We start from the raw sequence: 21,179 nt of genomic DNA, 5'->3' as shown, positions 1-21,179 counted from the left end.
TCATTAACATGAGCTTGAAAAATGAGCCTGCGATTACTAAACCTTTTGTTTAGCAGCTCCAATGCGACGTCATAATTGTTGTCCATGAGCTCCAACGACCGCAACCGTTGAAGCTTAGTGACCGAAATTCAAGCCACTCCGCATAACCTCCACTAAAAGTGGGAAGTGGCATTGGCGGCAAAGCCTGAAAAGTTCTGCCAAACGACGCATCAAAATTGGTGGCAGAAGATGAGTTTATCAGCGTCGAACTCGCCGGCAACAAACTGGAGCGCCTCATAATCTCCTGATCCAGGATGAAACGTGTCCCCCTCGCCGCATTGTTGAAGTTGACGCGCAGCTCGCTCCTGAGTTCTGCAACATCCATCTCGGACAGCTTCTTATGTGTGCTCTTGAAATCCGCTACGATTCCCTCCAATTCGCTGAGCCGCACATTTAACATCGCCTCCAGAAATGTCTCCACTGATTTCAAGGAGGACAACAATCCTTGAAGATCCTCAAAAAGGACAGCTGCACTTTGGCTCAGGAATACTTTCCTTCCCGGAGAGGCACAATCGAAAAACGGATTCATTTTCGCACCAAAAAATTTATTTTATTTTGTATTATATTCGACCCACTGTGCCACTTCTATATAACGGGGTAATATATGTATGAGCGATTGTAGCACTCTGCAAACAGCGTATGTATGTATGTCAACAAATGCTAATATTTCGCACACAAATCACAAACCGAATAATTTTTTTTAATTTGTTTATGTTTATATGTTTTAAGCCGCGCAGCTCAAATTTTCAACGGAAAATAATTTAATAACTTATTTTCCTATGCACAATCACGTCGGGGTCACCAAATGTTCAGTTACCGAGCGTTTTCGGGAGCTATATTTAATGTTCGAAATATTGGTTTTAGTAAAAACAAGCAAAGTTCAATTTCATACAATTTATTTAGAATGTTTAAAAAATTGTTTATAGATAGATGCGACTGCGAGGGGGTGAATACCGAATTAGAATACAAAACGGGAGCGCGGCTCAACGCTTGATGCTGCGGAGCGATCGAGAGAGCCCGGGAGAGAGCGAGGCAAACGCTAGTGCATGACGGCAAATGCAGGTGGCCGATCGAATGCACGAGAGCGGGCGATGCGAACATAAGTACAAAAGAGAGTGACGTCACGATATCAATAAATTATTGCCGGCCAAACTTCTTTCCGGCGGCTGCTTGACCCGACATAGTTCCTTTAACACATTACAATAACATTAAATTCTTTTTCGGAATATCTCTTTACATTATTTTACCCCCCCCCTTTTTTGTTTGTTTTTTTTTTATGAATCTCTTTCTTTATTGTCAGACGCATTTTCCATCATGCCGTCTCTATTTTCGCGTATTAGCTGATTATTCGGCAAAGCTCTTAAGAATTCATGGGAATATTTGTAAGTTTTCTTACTTGTTAAGGACTTAAACAGATATCTATCTCCATTTAGTATTTTGACAATCTCAAAGCCAAAAGGTCTAGCTTCCTTACCAATTAACAATTCTAATGGGCTAAACTTAGTTACTCTATTTACCGTACAATTCATTGCCAATTGCACCTCGGCCAACGCATCCTGCCACGATCTCTGACCGGTTTCCACAGCCGTCAACATACTTTTGAGTGTGCTCATGATACAAACCCTTTTTGACTTTTTTGACTTTTTTGGGAAAAGCGTTAAAACTTCTCGTTTTATTCAGAATTAATGAGACAACATTGATATGTGGCATGATTGACAGAATTTTTGTAAGTTTTACCGAGAATCTGGCGTCAAAATCCGGAAAAACACGAATAAAAGGCGAAAATTTCAAGTTCAGATGTAAAAATTTTGTCCGTTTTGTTTAACAAAATCGAAGATATATTTTTTTTTTCAAAAGCTACAACATTTAACTATTAAAAAACACCGGAAAGTTTGATCGGTTTAAATCGGTTTAAAAAAACGCGTTCAGGTATTTTTAAGCGCAAAAAAGACCCGAAAAACGGTTTTTTAACCATAAATCAAGATTTTGAGGGTGTTAAAAATATTTCATACATGGTTTTGTGATATACTCGACCAATAAACAATTCCCACAGTCACTTCAAAAGTTCATTCACTTTTGTTTTTTTTGTAACACTGTGTAATTTGTCGTAACTGCGACACAGATTGTGGAGGCGGTAAATCAATTAATGCTTTTATCTTACGTGCGTTTGGCCTAATTTCCCCGTGGCTTATTTCGAACCCCAGATACTCTATACGATTTTTAAGAAAGGTGCACTTAGTTACATTAAACGAAAATCCGGCCTTACTTAATGTTTCTAGCACAGTACGTTCCAACGCCTCTTCTTTGGTTTCGGCTATAACCAACACATCATCAATATAAACAATAGCATATGTGTGTGCTAGAGTTCCTAATGCTCTTATTATGGCCCTCTGGAACACAGAAGGTGCATTTTTTCAAGCCAAAAGCCATGGTCAAAAACTTGTACTGCCCTTCTGGCGTTACAAACGTTGTTCGCTCAATTGAATTTTCATGTAGTGGAATTTGGTAGAAACCACTAGCCATATCTAAGCTCGAGAAATATTTGGCACCGCGAAGCCTGGCAATCTGGTCGGCGATAAGACCTATCAGCCACGGTATTCTCATTTAATATCCCATAGTCAACAAAAAGACGATCAGTTCCGTTTTTCTTCTTTACCAACATCGTAGTGCTGGCGAAAGGTGAGCAACTTGGACGAATAACATTTGCTTTAAATAATTCATCAATTTTACAGCGCACATGGTTTTTTCTTCCTCGCTTAGCCTGTAAGGACGTCGTTGCACTGTCTTACAAATAGCATCATTACTTATACCATTAAGTTTTACAATGTTATTTATTCTTTTTCCCTTAAATTTATCCACGACGCTTTCCTTCACTAAGGAGCATTCAGCACTCGAATCAAAACGAAATGGAATAGACTCACCGGATGCCCTTATTATTCCAGTCGGTGGAGCTACTGTCCAGATATCTACCCGCTTCTCATTTGTTCGGCCTTTTGGACAAGCGGATGCAAAATGTCCTATTTCATCACACTTAAAGCACTTAACAGTCATGTAGCACAGTCATGTTGCTGCCGCTGTGGATTTTGCCTTTACTCTGGCTCTTTTCCAAGCGAGCACGGCATTCGGCGTATTTATGGCCAGCCTTTCCACAGTAATTGCATTTCATCGGTGTCGGAAAATTTAACTTCTTGCGCTCCGAGCCTGTTGAATCGTCTTCTATACTGCGCTTTTTATACTGCGAAAAAGTGTGCGTGTAACTGTTGTTGTAGCTCATTGCAAGTTTTCACGTTTTTTGTAAAAACCCAGTGCGTCAACTTGTTGTCTATTTGCGCCATGTGAGACAGAGCCATAGATACCGCTATTTCTTCCAAATCCTTGGCTTTCCATTTTGACATCAGTAGCGTCACAATACGGCTACCGTATTCAGCGAAGCCCTCATCCGGCTTTGGTCGACCATTCAGAACATTTAATAGCATGGCGGCAGAAGTCTCAGTTCCAACAAAGCGTTGTATAAACAGCTCATTGAACTGCGCCCAAGTGATGCCGGCAAAGCAAATTTGGGAAAGCCACTGTGATGCGCAGCCTTCTAGTGCCTTGCTTAGGGCGATAACCAGGTTGCTACCCTCGAGCACGTTATCCGCAAAAATTAGATCAACTGTTGAACTCCAAGAGGAAGCATCCGCTCCAGCCCTGTCAGGATTGAATTTTGGAAGAGTCACATATGACGCTTTTCCATCGGTTGGCGGTGCCCTTGGTATCTGCATGTTTTTAATGATCTCCAGTAGGTTGCGGTTTTGCAGCTCCAACGCTGACAAATACGGATCGGTGGCACGATCAGTAGGCAAAGCAGATCCGACTTCTGATGTCGGAGATTCCTCAATAGTTTCCATTTTCTATCACAATTGCACAGCAAGTTCTGTTCGTTGCTAGAGACGCTTCCCAACTAAACTGCGTAACACAAAGTTCTGTCATCATCCCTGCAAAGTCTATTGCCCTCTCTGTTTTTTGTATTCAGCCCGTGCTCTACGATCAGACCATGCTCAGCAGCCGAGTGTGTCCCTTTTTCTCAGCTACTGTGCATTTTAAAAAAAGTAAAAGAAAACTGTGTAAAAGCACGCAACCCTAAAACATAGATAAATAAAGAAAAAATACGTTTAAAAAATACGTCCAAAAAATGTATATAGTGCGAAAATTTACAGTTAATTCCACATATTTATTATTAGGAAAGTAAAGACTAGGATAGAGGATAGAGTTATCGTTATAACACTGTTTATAAACTAAAAAATACTCCAATGTAAACTATATTTTTTATGACGATTTAACACGTTCTTACGCGTATTACGTCTTAATGGGCTGATAAGTGGATATTTTCTCGGACGCAAAAATATGTGGGTATCACCTTATGAGGGTGTTAGTGGCCTCTTCCTGCCAAACTGATTATAAATCTTCATGATCTAATATGTTAGGGCTGACAATATTGCTAGCGCAATGGATAGAATTAATTTTGTAACTTTAAAACTAACATTTAATAACGTGCCAAGTTTTTTGCCACGCTCAGAGTATGGTTAACTGTAACTGTTGATTAATTTAACTTTTGTTTTTTTGAATTTTTGTATTTATTTCTGTCTGTCTCTTATTTAAGTTTCCTAACTGAGATTCTGTGAATGTAATTCCTTTAGGATGGATCCTTAGAATTACAGACTTTTAGGCACTCCATGGTGCACACCCAGAACCAATTTCATATGCGACTATGAAAACAAGTTGCTCATACCAGCGGGCTCCTCCACGACTCGTCTGAGGTCCGAGAAATTAGGCAAGTGGGTGACGTATGCGTATTTTTCCTATACTAGAATGCATCCCTTCGAAACGGCTTTTGAAAATGGATCTTATGACTAATCCAAGGGGCCAAAAAATCTCGCGTAAATTAAGTGTAAAGGCCATTGGTTGAAGATGTTATTTCAGGTTACCCTTGTGGACCACCCTCCCCTTTATAAGGACCGTGGTTCATATGTCCACTTCAAAAATTTTTTCTCCACATAGTGGCAACATACCCAGGTTCCGGTTTTCACTGCATACGTACAACCCACCTTTCGTCCAACCAACCGAGGGAGGGAAACGTCGGTTGTACACACCACTTTTATCGAAAGATGGGAAAAATATAAGGTTGGCTGATTGGATATTATAAGTGTAAGGCTGAGCTGAACTGCTTCTAGGTGAATATGTTGTTTGAAAAAACTGTGCAAAGAGGTCGGCCATTTCCTGATCAGTGTTCGCATTAGAGTCTCAAACGTAAGCAATGGGGGAAAAGATACATGTTTACGCTTAGTGTTCACAGTGTTATAAAACTGCTTCGGATCCTGAGTAAACTGAATCTGGCAGCGGCGATCTTGAATAACTAACTGTACAGCCAGATAATCTGTTTATTTAAAAGTCTACTCATAATGTTCTTTAAATTTTATGAGAAACGAACTTTATGAGATTTAAGTGAAGACTTAAGGTCAATTAAGTAATTTTTTTCGATTGAAACCTCAAGAGTGGGATTATATGGATCCTCAGGGTTAGAAAGGGGCAATGTTCTGGAAAGAGTTATTCCATCAGGATCAGAAACGAATCATAAGTCCAAAAGCCGACCTAAAGAATTTCTAACGTGGTTAATTTGCCCGAGTGACATGTCAAACATGCCCACAGGGAAGTCGTGGTGGGAGTTAAGCTGTAAAGACGGTGAATTTTCAACATTTGACCATATAAGTTCTGGGATATTAAAGTCACCCAGAGCTATCAGCTGGTCACCACGAGACAGACGATCAAAAACAAATAGCGGACAAATGTGTCCAGTATGTTGGCGGTTCGGACGAAGGTGGTATGTAAGAACAGGTAACATACAAAGATTGATCGGAAAAAGTGATTTTAAGGCAAAGAAATTCAATGTCACCAAACTCTTATGATTTTACCTCTTCATAAGCGAATTTGGCGTTAACAGAAATGAACACTCCTCCTCCCCTTTGCAGAGTTGTATCACATCTAAGAGTGGTGTACCTATTATAAAAAACTTCGAAGCTTAAGATCTCCGGCTTTAACCAAGTTTCTGTAAATACATGTCGGATAAGTTAAGCCTTCTCCTCGCGGGGTTTCGGGATTTGTTTGCTCGTTCCCCTGGTGGTGTTCCATGTCATATTCTGGTTGATGCAGCGAGTCCTCGTTGCCTTTGTTGCTCATCTTTGGTCAATAAAGTTTGCAGTTAACTCAACACACCAAGCTCAGTACGAAGCAGAGATGAAAAAGAAAGAAGGACCAGATCTAGCAACACAACGAAGCCACAATGAAGTTCGCAAACTGAGTCCTCATCATACCAGCACTGGTATATTCCAGCACGACCAATGGTCACACCTTAAAGTCTAATGTGACTGAATTACCTCCTCTCCTACATACAATAATGTGAGATGCAAAGGAAGAACTATCAGAATACAGTTTGGGAAGCTTGCTACGTAACCCTCTAGTATTATGATAGGTAAGTCTTAGTGAAGACATTAGTTTTTGAAACTGGGGAATATGAAGTGGAAGGTTGGTCAGTGGCCGTAACATGTGGGAGTTTTACACCCATAGGTTTGGTTATTTTTTCTTCACCGTACTTGGCTGATGTTCTTGGACGAAAATGTTCTCTGGCCAAAAACTGGCGGAACGAATCGTCTTGAACATCTGCAAGGGAATATTTAATCTGCAATGAATATTTAAATTTCGTAATATCCACCACCTTTATGTCGGCTTTTGTTTTGGCTTTCATATAAGCCGAGATATCAATCTCAGAAGTACCAGGGGCAAGCCGGGAAATAAAAATGTGTTTCGATGGCGGGATCACCTGCAAGGGTTTTGGTGCCGCTGTAACTAATACTGCGGCATCAGTACGTACCGGGGGTCCGGACGGTTGATTACCCTGTTTGGTGACTGTTACTGGGGTTTGAATTATTGGGTCGGGGATCACCTGAAGCGATGCCACAAAGAACATATCGGACATTTGCTCATTAATTCTGAGATATTCGGAAGCCGAATTTTTCTCAGGTGCGACCCTTGGGGTGGCCAGAGATATAAGCGGCTGCATAGTTATCAGCTGTGCAGGATAAAGATTATTCGTCACAAGAACATCAATAAAATAGGATTCCTTACGCTTTGGAGACTCATTTAGTAGCTGGAGACTTCTAAACTGTGTATCGAGCGCACAGAGTTGGTCATTGATTTTATGAAAACCACTAATGAACTACTTGAATTTAGTCTGCCTCATGAACGATCTCATTTCGTCCTGAACCGCACGGCAACCGTCAAAGCAAAAGTGGAGACCAGATCTACGTGAAATAGCATCCGAAACTGAGGCCCTGAACCCGTCACGCTTAACGTGTAAAACGTTTTCACAAAGCAGGCTGGGAAGAGGAGATTGTCTTATTACAAGACTTCAGAGCACAGACAAGTTTAAATTCCATAATTATTAAAAATTAAATGATCAATTTTTTATAAATTAATTATTTAATTAAAAATCAATCTAAATTATTTAAAAATTAAATAATTAATTATTAATTATTTAATAAATTAATTATTTTATTAAAAATTAAATTAAATTATTTAAAAATTAAATAATTAATTTATTAATATTAGTTGTTTTTTTTATTGAAGAACCTTGAACCACTGTACAAGGGAAACGAAAGGGGGAGATTAAAGAGAGCGTTTAGTGCGAGTTCGTAAAATGCAAAGAATAGAGATAAGAGCAGAATAGAAGCAACACCGTAAAAGATGAAGAAGCAGAGCAGGTCTATGTTTGGAAGGAAAATTAATAAAATTACACAGGCCGACAATTTCCAACTTTTTTTTCCTCCACGAATAATTTTACCTGCTCCATAACCTTTAGGCTCCCCTGAACCAAAGTCCAGAACAAACTGTGAGGAGATTAGATCTCCCACACGCCAAGACAGGTGGCAAGAGGGGCAGCAGCGGGGAGAGACAAGCAAGCCAGCACTGCAGCGTCGGATGGGCCAGCGCTGTGTTTAGAAATACGGAAGAAGAGAAAGGCATCAAGGGCAGACGGCATGCGGGGCAGCAAGGGGCACGGCGGCGCGCACGGAAGAAGGCGAAAGGCCGGGCCCCCGCGGCCGCGCTCGAAGGTCATAGGAAACAGCGGGGACGGCGGAGAACGAAGCGGCCGGCAACTGCGCAGCTGTGTTAAGAAAATGCACAGAAGTGCATTTGGAATCACCAGGGGGGATCGCGGGGTATCTGGACGAAGTCCGATGACCGGCACAAAAACAATGCGGATCGGTGGCCCAAGCAGGGCAATCGGGGGAGGGGAAATAAACAAAGCCCGCCGATAGAAAGTCGGCGGGATTGGAGAAAGCTAACGGAGAAAGTAAATGAGCGGAGGATTAACGGCAGGAAGTAGATTTGCATGGATTAACGGGCGCCTCTGGCACTATATAAGGAGGGGCCCTGGAGCAAATCGGACCGAGTCTTCTAGGGAAGCTGGAAGAGTTGAGTGAAAGACCCCCGTGGGTAAGTCTGACATTCAGTAGGAAAGTTTCCTTAGAGGAATTATGAGTACAGGCTGAAGGACCCCCGTGGGTAAGTCCGACAGTCTAAAGTGCGGGCTTTAAAGCGAGTGAGCAAGGATCTTCGTTTAATAGCTTAAGGACCCCCTGTGGGTAAGTCCGGCGGCGGTACGCGAGACAAGCAAGGAGCTAGGGGAAAGGATCAAGGATCCGCGGCAAAACTGAGGCCCAAGGGTAAACGAGTTGGGTGGAGTTATTCCCGGACACAACAGGTATCCTGGTATAGTAGCGGCAAAGACGGATCAGCCTGGCGTACGCCTTGCCGGCTCCTGACCGTTCGAACCAGGTGTGATCCTGTAACGCGAGGGATAGCCAGCTCGGGAACTCAAGCCCACAAGTAAAACCCACGCAGGGACACCCAGTTGAAAGTCAGTAGAATCCTGATCCAGGCGCTGCAGCGTATGCATAGCGTATCACCTGGAGTTTAAGGAAACGCGACGCCCAAACCTCTGGCCTGCCATAGATCCTGCGGACGTAGGCACGCAGGTGTTTGGAGGCAAGAGGCGGAACGCAACCGGGGGCGTGTCCTGTGCGGTAGGTAGGCTCTTCGTGCCCCTGCCGGCCCGCTAAGGCAGCGAGGAGCATATCTGCCCGGCGTATGCCTGGGGAGGTGGGCCACTCGGCCAGTTAACACGGATTAGGTGCCGGCCACGGCGAAAGGCAAGTGCAGCGAGCCAAAGTTTCGAAGGTCCACGGCACCCATAAAGGAGGAGCAGCAACAGCAGAGGCGACGACGAGGAGCGACGGCGACAACGAGGAAGCAGCAGCATCGACGAGGGAGCATCAGCCGTCAGAGGAGCAGCGACGACGAGGGAGCGGCGGCGACGGACGAGCAGCGGCAGCCGGAAGACCAGCGCAGAAGACGGCAGCGACAACACAGGCCCCGCAACCAGAGTCCGTGAGTCCGAACGAAGGGAACCGTGAGCCGTTTCGGCGCCAGGCACCAAGACCACACGACCTGCCGGGCGCAAGCTTTGGGAGGGCGTGTGTATTGGCACCAACCCGGAGCGGGGATCGGGGATCGACGGGAGGGCGAGCGGTCGGTTGGCTGAGCCAAACAGCCGGTGAGATTCTCTTATTCTTTGTAAAGTAAAGACAATAAAGGGGATTGGATTGAAACGAAGCATTCCGTGTTATTTCTGGGCTCGGCAATCACGTCGAATCTATAAATTTGGTGGAACGTACCCTCAACCTCTGTGAGCTAGTCGCGGCATTTGTTGCGAACAAAATATAACAAAAACAGTTCGTTACAAAACATAGGTTCTATCACTCACAGTTTCCGCGGTACACCTAAGAGAAGAAATTGATCAAATTTTACCATATATTGAATTATGTAGGCCGGTAATGGCTATGACCATCATTGTTTTTAGTACATATCATTTTTGAAATGTATGTGTACCAACTAAAATTAAAAAATTATCTCTAGCAATTACCATTTCTTTGGAATACTCATCCAAAGTTGAATTCTCAGATTTTTCTACATTAATTTTTGGTCTTCTATGATTTTTCCCCAAACATTTTCCTTTGGAAGATTTATATTTTCTTATTGAAATCAGTAGATCATAGCATTGGTTTTAATTTTGGATTTAAGGGAAAACGCGAAATAATTTTATTGAATTTATTATAGGTGGTTAAACAATATTTTCGTCAATAAATTGGAGTTTTTAATCTCATATTTTCAAAAAGTCATGGCTATCTAAAACTGTTTCTATGTTCAAAACGTATCTATGCAGGTTCAGCTGGTTTAGTAAAGCTCTACAGAAATTGTAGTCGCAGAAAAAGAAAAACGCAATGAACAAGATTTTTTAAAGCTCGTGTAATTTTGATTGAATAAATATTAAAATATCTTTAAAAGCGTGCTATGAAAACTTGGTTTTTGACATTAACACATCCTGGGCTGCAACAATCTTTAAAAAATCTTACTTAAACTCTCCGTGTGTGATATTTTGTTGCCGCGTACGTATCTATTCATACATGAACGAAGAAGTTCCTCTTCGCCCAGACGAGAACACCCAGAATACAAATGGAAATGCATCTCCTGCAGTAAACAGCCACCCAAGGACCCGTTTCGCAATACCCAACCAACATTGCTCCAACAGTCGGACGCTTAACCGGTGCTGTAAAAAAACAGGACAAGCAACTGCCGATTTCTTTACAAGATGAACGTGCCAACGAACAAATTTTTGATACAAAATAATACTCTAATGCTACAAATGCTAGAGGAAAATCGACAAGCCGATCAAAGCTATATCGAACAAAGTACCATATACTAGCTCAGCAAGGGGGAGCCGCACTAATCACATCATCCTTCTGGCCTACAAATACCCAGCTGTCAGCACGTCAAATACCGTCACCCTATCTACCGACATTCAACGGCATCCGGATGACTGGCCGTCGTTCCTCAGTGCATTTGAAAATAGGAACACTGTCGCTGGGTTTTCAAATGTCGAAAATATGCTACGACTCCAAAAATGCCTCAAAGAAGTTCGAGTGCCTGAAAAGGCGAACAAAATCTCTATCAATAAGAAACGACTTAATACTCTCATAGATTATGCGGTAGCAGTACGAAATATTTGTGCCACCATGGAGGCTTGCCAGCTTATTCACTACCTAAACAACCCCTTGCTATTGAGAGAGTTAGTAGATAAACTGCTCAGCCATTAAAAACTGACTTGGGCTGCATAGCATACCCAAAAGACTCAAGCGCCGCATTGATCAAGTCGTTCAGCGACTGGCTCAATTTACTCCAGGACCAGCAACGTACACAACCACGTCCAGTATAGCATGAATGCCCAAGAGAGCTCGGAGTACAATCCACCAACGTACAACGCTTCGCAAAGGAAAGCCACCCATTGCAACGTCTGCAACAGTACACTCCATTCTATCACTGAATGCGAGGCATTCCAAAAGCTCCCTTATGAAAAGAAACAGGAATGGTTAGGGAATACAAGTTTTGCTTCAAGTGCTTGAAGATCCATGGTCGCAGGTGTTTTTCAACTAATCTGTGTGGGATCGGCGGATGCGAATCAAGACACCAAACTCTGCTGCACAAAGGCCGTTTGAATCCTAACATCGTCTCCTCGCACTGAACTAATCCACCCGGAGGAGAATAATATTTTCGTATCGTTCCGATTAAAATGTACACTTATAACTCCTATATTGATACATTTGCATTTCTAGATGAAGGGTCATCGGTCACAGTTATAGACGAAAAAACTCTTCAAAATGCTAAACATCCAAGGTACTCCGGTGAACCAAACGACAAGAAGGGAGAACGAATCCGTTTGCTTTAACATAAAGCCTCTAGCATAGACACCAACAAAACACATTGGTTAAACAACATACACACAGTGAAAAATTTAGGATTACCAAAGCAAACGCTGGACATCAAGGAGTTAACCATAAAATATACTCATCTGCAACGATTACAGATTTTATCATATACTGATGCTGATACAATGTTGCTGAATGGAACAGACGATTGAAGTTAGCTGTTGGGCTAAGCAGCCACCAGATAGGCTAATTAGAATATTGATAATTTGTTTATCTGCAGCGGCATTTAATCTTCTCTTTTGTCTCCCAGATTCGCATGCACTTTGTTGTCATTTTGTAGCGCATGCGCCTTGGGAGCTTTGGAAGAGCTTTCTACGCCAAAGCGGTTCTTCTTCATGTTATTCATAAAATAATAATAATAATTAAGAGAGAGCGGAATAAGCTCTCAATAAATTGAATATAAAAAATTGAATCTCGTCTTATTAATTCGGTCGCTTTCAAACCGCTGATCGCTCAACATTGGTGACCCCGACGTGATCGCGCCCGAAGTTCAATCAGTTTAATTGCTCCAGAAACGGAAAAAACTGCGGTACGAAAAACAAAACAAAAATAAAAACAAACATCTCTTGGTTTTGATTTGCATCACTCGCGCTGGAAATTTAGGGGATGGAGTCTGGATGTGGAGCTATTGGATCTGCTGTCGCAAGCCGGGAAAGGATGCTGCATAGAAGAGCAGAGGTGACCTGCCAGGAGATGGAGGCGCTGCATCATAAGGTAAGGGCTGCAGCGCGGAATGAGGATGGCACCGTTTGCGTGAGCAGTTCACCGTGCTTCAAGAAGAGTTGGAGGAGATTAACTTCAGCCAGATCGGGAGTGAGCTTTATTGGAGATTCTCGCAGCTGGCGACAGATGTGCCGGTGGACATTTAGGTGGAGATTGCCAAGCCCTCCATGAGAATCGCTGCCCACTCCACCTTCTCGACGGTGCCGGTGTCTCACCCATGCCATACAAGCCAGCCCCCTCCTTGCCACCTTTGCCGATGCCAACATTTAGCAGCGCTATGTTGACTGGCCGGATTTCTTCGTCCTTATTAAGACCACGATTGACAGCCATCCTCACCTAACAAAAATGTAAAAGCTCCGGTAGCTCATTTCATGCCTGCGGGAGTCAGCCTTGGAGACGGTGAGAGCGCTGGAAATTACTGACGCGAACTATAATGTGGCTCTTTGACCTATTGCGCAATTGGTTTAGTAATCGGCGATTAATTTTCCAGTCTCACATCAATGAGATCCTGCATCTTCGTGTGGTCGAGCCAGGTTCTGTTGCTACGTTGCGGGAGCTGTCAGATCGGTTCAATGGGCATATGCGGGCTATCATGAGTTCCGGATCAGCTGCCGAGATCCAAGGATGCTTGTTCATCCAGATTGTCCTTCAGAAGTTGGATCCTGCCACAAAAGCCAAGTGGGAAGACACTCTCGCCGGAAACAACGACAGCCTTCCGTCTTGGAGTCCATGGCACGATTCTTGGAGCAAAGGTGCCGGACTCTTGAAGGCGTCGACTTTTCTTTGGCTGCGTATTCACCAGCTAACCAAGTGGGCCGAGGGAGATCTTCGAATAACCGATCTTCGTGCATGATTATCAACGCCCGTCCAGCTCTATGCGCCCTGTGTGATGTATTAGCGCACGTGCTTCCTACATGTCCAAGCTTCATTGCCTTGCCAATTAGTCAAACGGTACGACGAAGTGCGACGTCTGACCCGCTGTTTTGTATGTTTGGAGGATGGTCATTTTGCACGCGGATGTTCAGCTGGCCGTTGCCCAACGTGCAATCGCCGACATCATGCTTTGTTGCACCATTGCGGGCAGCTGTCCAGCCCTAACAAATCCCCACCAATACGAGGTTTGTTTCCGCCGCTGGTGTTGCCGTTGCTACCCTACCTTCCCAGTCAATCAACACGGTCTTGACGCAGGATCGCCCTACTGAAGTGCTTTTGCCAACCGCCAATATCCTCATCCGTGGTCGATCAGGTGCCTTCCTGCCTTGCAGAGTGTTATTGGACCTTATCTCCTTATCTCATCGCGGCTGGCAAGTCAACTTCAGCTTCGTCTCACCAAAAGCTGTGTAGGTCTCGGCGGCACTGAGTTAGCTACGGATGGTTCATCCGTTAATGTGTAAGTGAAGTCTCGACGAACCACATATTGTGCGAACCTAAAGGCGGTTGGATGGGTGGTTTCTGGACGCAATGGACTACCGCGGGAGGCTGCAGAAGGAGAAGAGGAAAGGATCAACGTTCCAGACCCCTCGCTCTAACGATGATAAGAAGCTTTCAAAATCATGCAGGAGACGTGCGTAAAATTCGACGGACGGTACGAAATCGCCCTGCTTTGGCGCCATAAAGATACGGTACTTCCTGAAAGCTACACAAACGCACTAAAACGTCTAAATTTTCTAAAAGCTTAAATTGAGAGAGAACCAGACCTACAAGTAAAAATTCAGAAGCAAGTAAACAATCTGCTAAAAAAAGGCTATGCCATCGAGCTAAAAAATAAGGAAGTCTAGCACAACCATATTTGGTACCTTCCAATTTTCATAGCTCATAAACCCAACAAACCCAATAAGATTCGACTGGTTTGGGATGCAGCAGCTAAATCTCATGACGCCTCCTTAAATCACTTCATTCTTACTGGTCCGGATCTTTTACCTCCACTTTTTGATGGCATTTTGTCCGACTTTTTGATGGCATTCAGAGTTGGCAAGATAGCGGTCTGCGGAGATATAGCAGAAATGTTCCATCAGATAAGGATAAAGAAAAATGACATCCATGTACAACGTTTCCTGTGGATTGACGAGCAAACGCAAAGCCCAAAGGGATACGTAATGAGAGCAATGACGTTCGAATATCTTTCGGAATATCTTCCCTTGTATAGCTCATTACGTCAGGGACAAAAAGTGCGGAGGACTACAAGATGCAGTATCCAAGAGCCTATGAAGCCATCACCCATAGCTCATTACGTCGACGATTATAAAGACAGTCTAAACGACGAAGAGGAAGCTATTAGAAGTGTTGAAGGCGGTCAAACAAATACATTAAGCTGAGGATTTCCACATCAGAAACTGGACTTCCAATTCACCTGAAGTCTTAAACGCATTAAATGGAGAGCATTAAATGATAAATCAACCACAATGAACCCTACAAAGGACTTAGGAGACGCTGAGAAAGTCTTGGGATCCAACTAGTGATTCGTTTAAATATGTTTTCAGATTCGCAAAGGTAAAAAGAGAACGTACTAAGTGAGACCCACTAAAAGGGAAGCTCTGCAGATTCTGATGTCAATTTATGACCCCCTAGGATTTTTGTCCTGTTATACTATTGGACTTAAAATTATTCTACAAGAAACATGGCGATCAGGGGTTGGATGGGACGACGAATTACCGGAACCTTTACAGAATTGCTGGACAAAATGGTTGAAAATACTTTTACAAGCTAAGTCCTTACATATTCCACGACATTACTCACCATTGTTGCATACTGCCGATAGACAAATCTAGTCATCTAGTCGAGTCTAGAATGCACCTTTTGGACAGACTCCAAGACCGTCCTGTCATGGTTAACAATGGATCCATGGAAGTTCCATGCTTTCATGATGCATAGAATTGGTGAGATTATGGTAACAACGAGCGCTGCACAAAGGCGCTGGATTTCTACACATGAAAACGTCGCGGATATGGCTTTGAAAGTTCGCCAAACCAAACGTGGAGCTTTAGACAGCGAACCTGCGTTCCTGAAAAGGCCCAAAGACCAATGGCCAAATAATCAACCAAGTCTATCACTGGAAAACAATAATAACGAGTTGAAAAGGGTAGTTCTAGTAACTAAAGTATACAGTCAGGTTTATCTTAAACTAAACATATAACCGTTCTCAAACTGGAAACGTCTTTATCGTGCAACAGCGACGTTGCCTGTTCAGGGTGAACGTAATGTGCTTGCATTTTTGATCGTTCACATTAATTCGCCATTCTGATAGTCATTTTTTTACATCGACCAGATTTGAAGCAAGCTGCGCAGTTGCTTGCATTAGGCATTTTGAGCGGCTAAGAATAGCTGTATCATCAGCAAACGTAGATGTTGTTAGTCGTGTGCTTGTCAGGATGTGTCCTGTGTAGAGGGACATAAACTAGAGGAACTCCAGCTCCTATACAGATAACGTGTTCAAACGTGTTCTGAATTTCTGTGTTACGAAACCCAAGTGACGGGATTCCATTCTGGATTCTTAGGTATTTGTTGTTAGGTACAAACTCTCTGATCTAGCAATTGTTGCCAGCAGACAAGCAAAAAACAGTTCGTTAAAGAATATATATCAGGGTGGCCAAGTACTGCTTATGACCGAGCCAACTCCAATACCGATGCACAAAATCACAAACACATCTGTGCGAGGTTTTTTTCATTTCAAATCGTATCACTGAAAAAAAAACTATTGAAACATTTTCAATGGAAAGAAAAATTAAAATAACATATTTCGGCAAACTGTTTAATAAAATTTCTATCCGAAAAAGATTTTAGCTTTTAGTAATATTTAATCTGTCTACAAGTGATTGAATTTAGTGATTTTTTTGTGAAAATTTGTCGGCAATCCAACAACAAAAAGCCGACGAAATTCGTTTATGCTATGCAAATGTTGTTGCTCAGCTCGGCGGCAAAACGAATGAGGAAAATAGAAAAACTATGCAAAATTTGTCTTCAAATTTGAATTTTCCTATGCTAGGAACAGCATACGTGTTTGACTTTGCTCTTCCCAAGAGCAATCCAACAACAAAGGGCCCCTAGTCATATTACGTTAACATATTACATTAAACATTTTTTTTCAGCACCAGCGCATTATGAATTAACCAAAAAAATTATATTAATATCACATTAAATATACATATATACTGAGTACACGAATTTAAACTAAACGAGGTTAAAACTAAAAGTTCTAAATTTATAATGTAAATATATACATTTATTATCTTTCAAGGGCTATAATGCATTCGGTCGGCATTCATTCCGCTATGGCAATTAAGCGACAACGCAAACGGCGCGACGAACAGAAGAGAGCAAGGGAAAGACGATACAGTACACAAAGCTCTGAAAGCGGAGATACATTTCACTCTCCAACTGGATCCGTCAGGCGTAAATATCAACACTCTCATGCGGCTCAGCCCCGACCTAGAATGATAGACAGCCAGGTTGTAAATTTGCAAGAATTTGCATTAATTTTAAAAAGAATTTTCCTAAAATTTTTTGATTCCAAATGTTACAGTAATTTATAGTTTAGATTTTATTTTAATGAGATTGCATGTTTAAACTGCCTAAAATGTATCTCTAAGTATTTACTACACCATATGAACAAACAAATGATAGTAAATATCATAACGAGTGTATTGAAGTTAACGATTGATTTCACAACATTTTTTGATTCCAAATGTTACAGTAATTTATAGTTTAGATTTTATTTTAATGAGATTGCATGTTTAAACTGCCTAAAATGTATCTCTAAGTATTTACTACACCATATGAACAAACAAATGATAGTAAATATCATAACGAGTGTATTGAAGTTACCGATTGATTTCACAACATTAATCAGATTTGGCAAAAGGTTTGACGACTTTTTCACTTTTTGAAGTGAAGACCAGATTAAACGAGCGGAAAGAAACCGAACTGTTTTGAGTGGTTCAGCTCGTAACAACTGCAGAGACTAGTTATAGATACGTTTCACCAAAATTATAGTGATTTATAGTGATTACAGGAGCTTAAGAATATTTTATAAATATATATTACTTCTGGTCCATTCTGGTCATTCTGTTTCTCCGCTTTTCACCATATATGGGTCTGTGAGTCCTTCCAATCCTTCAATAGACTACTATTACTGCTCATCTTTCCATAATCATGCCACTCTTCCGTTTCTCGTTTTTTAACTCTGAACCTCTATTTACCCCTTTTTATTTCGAAAATAGGATCGGATTTTTTTTCCGAAAAAATAAAAAAATTATATAAATAGTTTTTGGCAACTATGGTTGTGATGTTGAATCACAGTCAAAATAATTGACAAATGAATAATTTTTCTCTCACAAAAAAAGCAATTTGGTTCAATCACAGCATGGATCGGCAACAAACGTGAAACACCTAGTAAACGAGAAACAAAAAACACACAGTAAACGACCCCGCTGGTGCCATTATTCCTTCCTCTTCACAAATCTCTATGCCTAAATCTTATCATGTTTGCCACCTGCTTCATTACCAACAACTTTTGCCATTGCCTAAATCTGCATATGGTTTTCTTAATCGGCAGATGTACTTTCCTTTTTGTGTCTAACCTATCTAGCTATCGAGTTGAAACTTTGCACATATCCTTCTTTTCCGACTTATGTACCGACTTCCGACTTATGTACTGCCTGCAACAGAAAGAAGGTGTGTGCAAAGTTTCAACTCGATAGCTTTAAAACTGAGAGACTAGTTTGCGTAGAAACAGACAGACAGACGGACATGCTCATATCGTCTCAGGAGGTGATCCTGATCAAGAATATATATACTTTATAGGATCGGAGATGTCTTCTTCACTGCGTTGCCACTTTGGACCAAAATTATAATACCCTCTGCAAGGTATAAAAATAACTCAAACGCGGACGCAAATTTTTTCAGAGAAAACTTGACAAATATCTTCATTTGAAAAATTGTTGAAAAAAGTTGTTCTGAATAACTTTATAAAGAAATGTCGGATTGCGATGGTTGAGGAACGTATTCAAAAAATGTCCCACCCATCTCCAATTTAGTGAATCCAAAGTGTTTTACATTTACGAAAATTTCTTCCAAGCCTTACTTTGGCAATTGTTAATAAATTCCATCTAAAGAAACAATTCCTTTCATTTGGTATATCACTCATTTAGATTGAACGCATTTCAAAAAAATTTTTTTTTAATTTTGAATTTTTTGGCTATATATAGTGTCTTCACGCGCTAGCTACAAGCTAGGGCATGGGTGTCGCCATCTAGCGGACTTCCGTCCGTTTTGATGTTACAGAATTTGTTTAGATCTTTTCAAAACAAAATTGCGGCTCGGATGTCGCAGCTATGAAAGTACATAGGATTTGACATTTTGGAAAGAAAGTGAAAATAAGCGATAAAAAAACGCTCGAGTATTGTTTTTAACCATTGAAATATGCAATATAAATAAAAACAAACTTCTTACTTCCATAAATAAATTATAGTTGGAAGTGCACAATGTAAGACCGATAGGAAAAAAACTCTTTGAAAAATCTTACCAGCCAACTTGAAAAATGTTGTTTCGAGAAAAACACGATCAAAGTTTTAATACAAAAAAAAAAGCATTAACAAAATGACCTTTAACCTGGCATTCCTGCTCCATAAAATTGGTCTTCTAGATCAACATCCGCCTCTTTCTGTTCCTTCCTGATTGATTTCTATTCGTTACCGCATTTTTTTGCAGCCTTAGACATGCCTTAGTCGATTTTGAAGCACATGTTCAATAGGCTCGGGCCGATTTTCATGCTCTATATATTGGAATTTGGTCAGTTAAAGATGCGTTAAGAGTTGAAAAAAAATTGCTAGAAGTGAATTTTTGACAAGGTATTTATATGATACTAGGGTATTCTAAGGGCCAATACAATTTTTTTTGAATGTTTAAAAATCCTATCGTGGTGCAACTCTTTGATAGATGAGACTTTCAACGGATTCTGTTTTGGATAACCTAATCCGATCTGCCAAATTTCATAAGGGATCGTCGACTATATCCTGTAGCTGTCATGTAACTAAATGATCGGAAATGGCCACAACTTTTCTATTTTTAAAGATGCTTTGGGCTGTTTGGAAAATTTGTATTAGAAAATTGATTTGATGGTGGAATTCTCATAAACATCGGCCACCTATTTACGATCCGATATATATATATATTATATATATAATAATATAAGATGATACCTAACTGAAAGAGTATAATAACTTCGCTCCGCCCGTAGATAGCTTTCATTTCTTGTTAAATAATTAATTTAACAGTAAAATGGTATTATGAAAAAATACATTAAGTCCTAGTGATGTTCACTATAAGCCACTGTTGATTACATTGAGTTTTTTGTTTTTGTCTTTTATTATTGCATGAATGAATCTACTTATTCCATACCCCTTTTGCAACTTTTGGAGCTGGGAACTGAAGTTTCCTTCTTTTGGATGACTTGATTGATAGTTATTACATACAATTTATTTATTGCTCTTTGTAATCAGTAATAATATTTTCATTCATAATGGCAACCGCCGACATCGGACTTTTTTTTTTAAATTTAAACTTTATCGTTGCTTTGATCAAAATCGGTTGCTTGGGGTAAACTTGAACATCTGTGCTCATGAAACGTGAGTCCCCATAACTAAATTTATTAAAGGTTGTTAAACGAAATAAAGTTCAAAGTAAATATAGTTATAAAAATATGCATAGAATCTAAAAAGCTTTTATTAGCAAACATTTATTATACAGGAGTCTAAAAGCTGCAATATCTCTTGCACCTTGCAATTACTGTTGAGAAACCACACAAACGAGATGCACAATGCAATGCACAAACTCCCAGGTACACAGCCACACAAAAACTTACTGCATTTAAAGACAGGCCTGCGTCGCCTCTAGGGCTAACATCATAACCAGTCCTGTGCTGAAAATAACGATGACCCTTCCGAAAAATTGTCAGAAACTGCGGAGTCCGAAAACTGCAACCACACTGTCAACAACGGAGACTGTCCAGTATACACGGATGTATTTTACACACTGACTGGGTGCCTCGCAACCCAGTCATCTCACAACAAAATACACTATACACACCATTAACCACGATACAAGGAGTATCCTTTGTCTAGGTAACAACAGCGGAACCACGATAATACCACAAATTATAGTGCAACAAATTCTCCAGTATTTGATGTTATTTATGCTTAGCCAGAATTCAAATCCCAGCCTTACATATAATACCTTTATGAATATTCACTTCAAATGTAATTTTTTTACCAATATTTTTGTTTTGCAAACCCCAAGAATTTACACAATTAGTCAACTTCGCCATTACAAAAATATTCCGAGTCATCTGATTACCGTTTTTCAGTCATTGACATTTTTGACTATCTTTATGATATCTATCTATCTATGATGATAATCTATATATCAATGATAATAACTATTATGAAAATTACTATCTGTAATTCACTCGAATAAAAAGCGAAATTGATTAATAAAAAGTTT

The 21,179-nt window shown here is 40.9% G+C and overlaps 1 protein-coding gene across 1 annotated transcript in view; it reads left to right on the top strand.

Moving 5' to 3' along the window:
* The window catches only part of LOC26514765, a 113,916-nt gene that overhangs the window by 35,498 nt on the left and 57,239 nt on the right, over positions 1 to 21,179 (top strand). The window contains 1 exon segment of the mRNA XM_044716066.1: positions 16,918 to 17,128. Within this exon segment, the coding sequence (XP_044572001.1) occupies positions 16,925 to 17,128 (204 nt within the window). The 5' untranslated portion in view covers positions 16,918 to 16,924.

The sequence above is a fragment of the Drosophila ananassae genome, chromosome 3R (genome assembly GCF_017639315.1).
Source record: "Drosophila ananassae strain 14024-0371.13 chromosome 3R, ASM1763931v2, whole genome shotgun sequence".
NCBI classification, from domain to species: Eukaryota; Metazoa; Arthropoda; class Insecta; order Diptera; family Drosophilidae; genus Drosophila; species Drosophila ananassae.
The sequence above is the reverse complement of the archived record's forward strand: the minus strand, read 5'-3'. Positions and strand labels throughout refer to the sequence as shown.